The sequence below is a fragment of the Lipomyces doorenjongii genome (assembly GCF_038497915.1).
Source record: "Lipomyces doorenjongii strain NRRL Y-27504 unplaced genomic scaffold V1508scaffold_191, whole genome shotgun sequence".
Lineage (NCBI taxonomy): Eukaryota > Fungi > Ascomycota > Lipomycetes > Lipomycetales > Lipomycetaceae > Lipomyces > Lipomyces doorenjongii.
In genome coordinates, this window is record NW_027118258.1 from 1 (window position 1) to 9,531 (window position 9,531).

The following is a 9,531-nucleotide window of genomic DNA, read 5'->3' on the forward strand; positions in this document are numbered from 1 at the left end:
ACGCAAATTTCAAGAATGGTAGTCGTGAACGCAAGCGCTCGCACAGTATCGAGCATTCTGCCCAATGTCGACCGACAGAGGTTAGTCTGGCACTGACGTACATGCTCATATGTCGCGGGATGACTCTGCGAGTCCACTAAAAAGAAAATTAAATATCATAATGAATCATGAGAATTTGAGAAATTAGATATATCATGTTAATAATTTTGCAAGCCGATGGCGGATTTGGTGGATATCCGCCGGATATCTGGCGGATACAAAGGCGGATACATATCTCCCAATTTCAAAAAGGCGGATGGCGGATGCGGATATCGGAAATTTGGCGGATATCCGCATCCGCCACAGCCCTGTCCACCTCACGCTAGGTACATCAGTCAAGGCCAAGCCTAATTATGCTAATGGCATCAGATACCAGAAACACTACGACAAGCGCTGTTATAGCGGATCCAGGCAATTGTACCTTACCAGGGCCCTGAACGGCAATTGTGGGCATAGGCGGAGCGGGGTGAGTCTACTTTTTTCCGGCATGGCTCTAGTCTAACTACACGGAGGAAGTCGCAACTGGCTATCTCATGCAACTTACCAGGTCGAAGGGTTCAGGGTTTTAGGGCTGAACCCTGAGATCGACTAAGACTTGGGTTTTCTGGATCCACGCGAGCAACACGGAACACATCGAGCAGAGTTATCAAGAGATTGCAGACCAAGTCAAATTGCGAGCCGGAAGGAACCTGAAGCCAATATCTATTAGCTCGTTCATGATTGGCTGTATGACGAGAAGAATAGAGGCTTATCCTAGATTATGTTGATGATTGCCGTATTTTTGATGAAGCTCTATCCTTAAGCCACGATAGACCGGGAAGCGGCAAAAGTGGCCTAGCAAGGCAGCGGTTTTAGCATATATCTCAAGAGCCAGAAAAGGTCGATCTATCCTCATGACAACGCGGAGCGGGCATTAGCATGCAGAACGGCACTATCGGAAGAGTAACGAGGCGAAACCGGCTTCAGTCCACAAGACTGCTTCTCGCTTTGGCGCACAAGTATACCAAGGTACCTAAGCCCACCATTGCTGGCTGATACGTGCCATCAAAACATTCATCCACAGTAACATTTACTAACTTTAAAAACAGGGGTTCTTGACAATTGGCCAGCCTAAGGCAGTTAAACCGCAGCAATATAAAGGCATATGTTTCCCTTTACCCGCTATGACATCAAATCCGAAAATAGTGAGATTTAGTATTACCAACTAGGTCCCTGCCTAAACGCCAGCTTTTTAAGGAGATTGTGGCGTTTGGATTTGGATCGAGTTTCTTCTCTGAGTTGCGAGGCTCCCCTCTGAAATGTATCCATGGGCTCCGTCGCATCTATTAAGGTTCTTGCGGGGATGGATTACAGGATCGTTGAGGCAGAGTCCAAGAACATTGTATTTAGTGTCCATGGCGGCATACTGATTTTGTTTGTAGGGAGGAGATTTAGGGAGCTAACGCTGTACTGCTGGAATCAATCTCTACGAACAACCGTGGAAATGTGTAGAACACTCTAGCCTACGATCGCAGATTGTTGAATATTCTAGCAATATGTAAGCATGACGCAATTGGGTATTGAGTGGAATGCGCCGAAGGTTCCAGCAACGTCTCATGTATATATAGAGGTCATTGGAACCTGCAGTTATGTATACGTTGTTTGCCATTGTGTGCTGCAATATAATCAATTATTACAACAACAAATCGACAGAACATGTAAAGCCCTCCGAACAGATGTTCTGTTAGTGGTATGGCCTCGTAAAACAACAACATTGAAGTCAATTATATTCAAAGCAATGGTATGGCCAATGTGTTTATCTATATTGACCTCTTTTCGATTTCGGAAACCAGAACAAAAGTCCACTCGGCTCAAATCGGAAAGAGTTACGGCTTAGTAGAAACTGGGTCCCTCACCATGAAATGGTGAACCATTGGTTCAGATCCGCCATATTTGCGATAATCTACTGAAACAGTTTCCACCAATTTGAAGCCATTGTTTTGATAGACTTTAAATCCAGCGGGTGAGGCCATCACATATGCCTTCATACCATATTCATCTGCCACCTTCAGGCCGCTTTGCACCAGCATGTTCGCTACCCCATTACGCTGATAAGCAGGGGCTGTAGTCAAGTAATCTAGAGCTACAGCAATAAACACGTTAGTCATTGACAGTAGCTGACGTCGACATTGACAGATGAGAATACCATACTCAAATAAGGTCCGTCTTTCATGATCTTTGCATCAACAACTTCTAGTGGCCTACTGCGAAACGCCGACAAGCCGTCCGTCTTCAACCCTCTAATGCGACCATTGTCGGTAACCGCTTGGAACTTCTTTTCGAAGAGCTTGCGGTTTTCCGGAGTAGGCTCGGCAACCTGAGCCTCTGGCCAGATATTTTTCTTCGTCCATTCAGATGGAAGAGTCCATCGAGCATAGCCCACAATTTCCCCAGTCTCGACGTCGATGACCTTTTCATGCCGAGTTGTTTCTCTTCCGCTGATCAGGTTCCATGGGAGCCGCTCCGCTGCTGCGACAGTAATGTCTTCGAGTGAAGGGTCTTGCCATAAGAATACCCAGTGGGGATCTCCAAAACGAGCACCCATCATAACAGCAGCGAGGCCCTGCGAGTCGCTCGGGACACAAGGCTGCACTATGAATATCATGTTGAGAATAAGCTGAAGGGTTGAATTGCTAAGTGAATAGCCAATTTTTTGCACGGAATTTCTTAGTATGTGAATGTATATCTCGTGTAACTAGATGTGCCAAGTGTCCGGTACCTATCTGTTTTCTCTTAGGGTTACATTCTGTGCAGTGCCGCTTTGTAAGAATTTTGTATAATTCACGAATCCACTTATCATTCGCAAAGTTAATGGTTTCCATCTTCTGAGCTTGTGTAATATCTCAGAACCATAATTGCAACAGTCAGGGACATCATGGCGCCTTTTCGAGTACAATATTCGAAAACATTGCGAACGGTGAGTGATCCGTCCAGACCAGGTTTAACATGCTACTGCGATGTCAACATCAGTTGTTTCTGAGTTACAAGTCGTTGGAGATCAGTATAGATATGATCTTTGGATGGCTGATCAATATATTTAGAATACGAAATAGGAGATCTGAGGGATATTCAGCTTACATCATTCCAATTTCCCTTCCAGAACGTCTACATCCAATGAATACTTTCTAATAAATGGTCCAAGAAGTAAATCGAGACATTTTGTATTACAAATAACACCAACGCCGTGCATCTGAGTGTAAGAATATCGCACGAGGTCGAGTCCCTTGTCCCCTAAGCGCGCTTCCTCCAGAGGACCCCGACATGATTGCGGCAATGGCCGAACATAAATTCAAAGACGAAGTGATGAATTCAAGACTCAAGAGCTCACGCAATACCGAACGACCTGTCAGATCAAAGCGATTCCAGCTAGTACGTGGTTAACAAGGCCGGGTCGATTACAGAAGTAATACGAGGCATTATTGTTCAGCAAACTGCTCCTAAACCAATGACAATTTTATCCCACTTTTTCTGCTTCACGAAGACATTTAGAAGATCATCTCGATTACCTTGCTAAATTTCAGGGCGGATTGGCGCGGATTTGGGGGATGCCGATACACATCTTTGAGTTGGTGGATACGGACGAATATGGAATTTTGGCCGATATCCGTATCCGCAAATTCCCTAATATTTTAAGTCAATGACACAAATTTTACGAAATTATCGAAGTACATACGCGCTATCAACTCAAAAATTTGCTGGAAGTCCTCCTGCCCACATCCTGCCATACACAAGACCGCCGTGTGCCCCGGCAATTGCAAAGTTATAGTACACACCCGCGCTAGCCGTCCACTTCTTGCCGAGCTCCTTCGCTATGTCGTTCGCAAACTTTATGGCAACCTTTCCGGCATCGAATTGTAAAATTTCGGCGTCCTTCTCATTAACTGCTTGGGCAAACTGCATCTTGACGACCGGAAGAGTTCGTTTCATGTGCCAGATAAATAGCAAGGCAGATGCACTCTGCGCACAACAGGCTATTGCATTGAATATACGGGTTGCCGTTCCAGGCTTTTCTCCTCCTTCAGCTTCATTGATTATCGACAGCGCACTGCTCCAAGTAACTAGACAACAGTTTAGTACCTGAGAAATTAGTTCACCATTCCATATGATGGTAACCTCCATCGTCTCCTTCAAATTGAATAACGCCAATTCTGATGATGACACCCAGTTCTCTTCCGCAGCATTGAAATATACAGTTGCTCCACCGGCCACCTTTTTGAAACAGCTCTTCAAAAGGTAGATCCCGAGGAAAATACATGAAATAGTGAAAATCATGCAGACAGCAGCGATTATGACGCTGCTATCCCCTGCACCATAGCTGATAATGACTAGCAATCCGAACAAAGTATATAGTACCATAAGTATCGCTGAGCCAAAGATCGCTAATCTTTTCTGTGCGTGAGTTCGGGTGCCAATAACGACAGATCGAATATACGGTGAATTCTGATAGGAGTATGCGGAGAAAAGACCATCACCATCTATTGAAACCTTATATTTCCTGCGCAGTGCGTCTGAAAGAAGAGACTCAGTGGCGGAAATGTTCTTGACGAAGATTTCAGACGTTTTCAGACGTCGTCGATAAAGCTTTGGATGACCTATATGGACAAAGTACATAGCAGTCATGATCGCAACGCCACCTGCAGTTATCCCAAGTGTAGCTAGTTTGACTGCCATAATTTTCAGTCTATATTTGAAGCTAGGACATATAGATATTGGCGATTTCGTTGGCGAATGACTCTATAAGGTTGCGTGGGCAAGTCCAACTCACCGTGTAAAAACAGCTGGACGCAATGGCCGTCTTCTCTTATTGAGTGCAAGTTCAGAAGGTGCCGGCAGTCTGTGACACAACCGAAATGAATTTGCACCGCGGTAGCCGCTAACCCTAAAGGATCAAGAAAAGCTTAATCAAAGCAGCGATGGGAGTCGTTCTCTTCAGTTATGCTCAAGCTAGAAGTCAAGGGAGTGACAACACAAGTGGAAAAATATGATCGAGTGGTCATTGACTGCTGTGCTAAGCCTACCCAATTTTGTACAGTCACAATATTGTAATCGTGTCAATATTAGAATACAAATTAAGAGATTTGCTGGAAGGTCTGCCGCATATAACGTTGGTACGCAACCATTTCCACTCAGTTGGGATTCATCCTTTCACTGACACCAATTTGCTGAGGTATATATGGTACTGTCGTTTCGTGTTGAATACCTGACTGGTCGAGGATGGTTTAAGCCTGCGAATTTAGCGAATATTATTCGCACTGTTTTTGAAATACGAATAGGAATAACGAATATAGCGGATATCTGCGAATATTCGCATTCGCAACAGCCTTAGTGATAATAACATGCGTATCTCTAAGTTTACGATAGGGAACTGAAAAACAAAGTGTGGCCAAAATTAAGGTAGACATCGTACGACATGATGACAAGAGCACACCGCAACACTGCGTCATGGCACATCGTCATCATGTAGACGCCATCATCAAAGTAGAGTATGAGTAAACCTACTGCGAATATGCTCACAGTCTGATGCTTCTACTTTTTGGCACAACCTCGTTAAGTGTTGTGATATCAAGATGAGAGTCTTTATGACTCAACTGACGCACGTCTAAATAGACTAGAGCACAAGGATTCAAGAACTCAAGCATATAAGTAGTGGTCGTAATCAGGTTGGATACGATAATCAATTGATGTCGGGTATCCACCAACTCTTTTATTCACCAAGTTCTACTCGAACTGACATCGTTCACTGCTATTAAAATCATTCAGTTTTTCACGCTACATCCCAATCGACAGGTCGTTGAGCAAGCGCAACTGGCCTATCACTTGACTCACATGTAGATCTGATGTCAAATGGACTTCTGCATATAAACATAGACACATGTTTCCTTGGCTCGTCAAAATTGGCGCTTATCACCATCCCCTGTAGCCAAGTGAACTGTGCTTACTCGCGTGCTATAGGCCAAATGCATTCTACTCGCTGCATTGTGTAGTCATTGTTCTCAGGATAATTCTTAGCTGGCTCTACTACTAAATCAAGTAGAACTACATGCGGCAATACCAAGGCTCGGGATCATTGTAGCATGCGTTCCCAATAACTAAATATCTCACAACTCATTAAAATCTGCCAAATCCGCCATCCGCCATCCGCCATCCGCCGTCCGTCTTGACGGATATGTGATTAGCTAATTATGTAAGTACGAGGTGGGAACTGCGCTTGAAGTTTCCACAGCTTGGACGGTCCACAATATCATGTCGAGGATTACTTTTCTGAGTCTACAGGGTTATCGCTGAATCTTTATTGTTCTGTTTGTATCAACAGTTATATCAAAACTATTCTTTCAGGATTTACCAATAACCAAGGAATGAAAAGTAGAGATTTCGTCAATGCTCTCCCTGAACTTTCTGTACAATAGTTGATGGAGAAAAACTTATAAACCCCTCCTTTAACTGAGGCATCCGACGCACTGCCGAGGATGCCCCTAACCCGCTCGACAGCCGAAACATCTGCTGGAAGCGAGCTGGCATAGTTACCCTGATTATGCTCTTGTTGTTCTGGGTATCTTGAAGATTAGGGCTGCGAGGGATCGACACATGTGCTGTGGGGGATCTGCTAGTCAAACTCTGTTAGTTGAGTTGGGGGTGCTGCCCTGATGTCATGTGCATCTATTTTCGATGATTTAACCTACAGTGAATCTGCCCCCCCCCAAGTCACGTTGCCGCGGGCCCCTCGTCGTCTCGCCTCACCTCTCCAAAATGATCCACGACCTGTGCTGATATGGGGGCTGGAAGTCACATGCGATGAAAATGAGGCGGTTGCCGCCATATTGCTCGGAACTGGCCAAATACATACCAAATGTTTCTCAACATGGCAACCCCACATTTTCTATCGCACGACAACTTTTATCCCCCATAAGTAGCCTTGCTTTGGCTAAATGGGTCATCTCATCCTACTTGTAATGCGTTAAAAATAATCTGCAGATTAAGGCAATTTGTAGCGGCTACGTTTCTTATTTCCAGTATTACAGTTCAGACGAAGCTAGCAGCCACTGCGGGGTTGTTCTCGATTACCCGCAGACCATGTGTGTACCTTCCTAGTGTGTTACCCAGTCGTCTCAGGATTAGGGTCGCTGACCGATGACGTTTGGTTCCCATTCCCGTACGCTACTTCAATATCAAAGCGACCTTACCTGCACGCATCCTATCAGGTATCTGCGATGGTACGGCTTCTCAATGTCTACACCATATCTGCATTCGCGGCGTTGGGCGGTGCGCTCTTCGGGTTCGACATATCCTCCATGTCCGGCGTCATTGGAACGGAGCAGTACCAGAACTACTACGGCAACCCACTTGGAATGCGCCAGGGCGCCATCACAAGTGCAATGGCTGGGGGCTCGCTAGTAGGAGCGCTGTCGTCTAGTTTCCTTGGTGACAGGCAAGTTGCTCGAATGTCCTATATTGAAGTGAGCAAGCTGACAGATTGTGGCAGGCTGTCGCGTAAGGTCGCCATCCAAGTCGGGGCCGCTCTATGGTGCATCGGAGCTGCAGTTCAGTCTGCGTCGAATGGCCTTGTAATGTTGGTTATTGGACGTGTGCTAGCCGGCCTCTGTGTTGGCTTGACGTCCTCACTCGTGCCCATCTATCAGTCTGAAATCGCGCCGCGCAAGATCCGCGGACGCATCGTCTCATTGCAACAGTTCGCAATCACTTGGGGCATTATGGTTCAGTACTTCATCGAATACGGTTGCTCATTTCTCGACTCTACTGCCTCTTTCCGCGTGCCATGGGCAATCCAGACGGTTCCAGCAGTTATCCTGTTTGTCGGCCTCTTTTGGTTCCCCCGCTCGCCGAGGTGGCTCGCCAGCAAGGATCGCTGGGACGAGGCCCTGCGAGTGCTCGCATTCCTCCGTTCGGCAAACAATGACGTCAACGAGCCGCTGGTCCTCGCAGAGTACAAAGAGATCGAAGACCAGATCAGTCAAGAACGTGAGGAAGAGTCCAACTCTTATCGCGAGTTATTCTCGCCCAAAATACGCAAGCGTGTCTTGCTCTCCATGGCGATACAAATGTGGAGTCAGCTGACTGGTATGAATGTTATGATGTACTATATCGTGTACATTCTCGAGTCCGCAGGCATCGCCAATTCGATGCTCGCGTCGTCAATCCAGTACATCATTAACATGGTAATGACAATCCCGTCCATCTTATGGACAGACAAATGGGGCCGCCGACCTGCCCTCCTCATTGGCGCCATCGTCATGGGCTTCTGGCTGTTCCTGATTGGGGGCTTACTGATGCATTATGGCGAACCCAACCCCGTCTTGAACCAGCCATATACATGGATAGTCGTCGGCCACCCTGTTGCAACCCGCGCTATTTTGGCGAGCGCCTATCTCGCCGTTGCCACTTTCGCCTTATCCTGGGGCCCTGTGAGTTGGATGTACCCACCAGAAATAGTCCCGTTGCGCATCCGGGCCAAATCTGTCGCGCTCGCGACTGCCTCCAACTGGGCTTCCAATTTTGCATTGGGTTTCGCTGTACCGCCACTGCTGCGCTCCATTCAGTGGCGCTTGTTCTTTGCATTTGGATCCTTCAACATGGTCGCGTTCATCCATGTTTGGTTTGCCGCTCCCGAAACAAAGCAACGCACGCTAGAGGAATTAGACGAGATATTCGAATACGGCGAGCCACTTTGGAAATCGTTCCTGGGTGGCCAGAGGGGATCGAATAAACTTGATATGCTGGCGAAAGATATTGAAATGGGAGTTTTGAAAATTAATCGGTCGGCACATATCGAGACGATGTAGGTCATCAACGAGAACATCGTCTTCTCCTGATCAATTTGTCTCTCCCTTGAGGTTTTATATAGTATCCGTCGTCGACTGCAATTTTATCTCGGCGACACTAGATCGAGCCTTCAATCCATTGTCTCAGACTTCAGCGGTAGCATTACTGAGCTCTTGGACACCGTCTGCATTGATCCGATCCGCAGCGGGCATGCCGGCAAGCGGTTCTACATGACTACAATATTTTCAATATTGTCTATTCAGCAAACGTCTACAAGTCAGCAGTTCTTAGACTGTGCGCGGCCAGTTACGAGACGACTCCACCAACGCCGAAACTATGAAGAGCGTCGCTGCGTTGATCATAAGAGCCGCTTTGTCATCGCTTTAGGTTGTAGGTTTTGGCCTACAATTTCTTCATATTTTTGTTCCATCCGGTTCATTCTAGATTTTGCAACTACCGCTAAGTAAACTTTAGTTTGAATCGTTTAGAAGTACCTTTCAGGATGAGAAACTCATTCGCTAACTAATTTAATAAAGTCACTCTGCAATATGTGCTGAACATGCGCCAGAGAACTGCATCTGTGAGCCGAATATGATGAATGCGAATGGAATGCAGTGAGGGGTTGCTGTTACACGCCGTAGCTGAAATTACTATTACTGTAGTGGACAAACAAAA

The 9,531-nt window shown here is 46.2% G+C and overlaps 3 protein-coding genes across 3 annotated transcripts; 1 reads left to right on the plus strand and 2 right to left on the minus strand.

Annotated features, from left to right (window-relative positions):
* Positions 1-1,693: 1,693 nt before the first annotated feature.
* V1508DRAFT_428972 (uncharacterized protein) lies at positions 1,694-2,836 on the minus strand. The gene is made up of 2 exons (XM_066941851.1): positions 2,230-2,836; positions 1,694-2,161 (listed from the first exon to the last, which is right to left on the minus strand). Exons 1-2 carry the CDS (start codon positions 2,681-2,683, stop codon positions 1,905-1,907), a joined length of 711 nt encoding a protein of 236 aa, XP_066792051.1. The 5' UTR covers positions 2,684-2,836; the 3' UTR covers positions 1,694-1,904.
* Positions 2,837-3,762: 926 nt separating this feature from the next.
* Positions 3,763-4,749, minus strand: V1508DRAFT_436048 (uncharacterized protein; the record flags this gene model as incomplete). Its single annotated transcript, XM_066942093.1, has 1 exon — positions 3,763-4,749. One exon carries the CDS (start codon positions 4,747-4,749, stop codon positions 3,763-3,765), a length of 987 nt encoding a protein of 328 aa, XP_066792052.1.
* A 2,537-nt stretch (positions 4,750-7,286) lies between these two features.
* Positions 7,287-8,876, plus strand: V1508DRAFT_407258 (general substrate transporter; the record flags this gene model as incomplete). Its single annotated transcript, XM_066938844.1, has 2 exons — positions 7,287-7,504; positions 7,559-8,876. 2 exons carry the CDS (start codon positions 7,287-7,289, stop codon positions 8,874-8,876), a joined length of 1,536 nt encoding a protein of 511 aa, XP_066792053.1.
* Between the last annotated feature and the right edge of the window lie 655 nt (positions 8,877-9,531).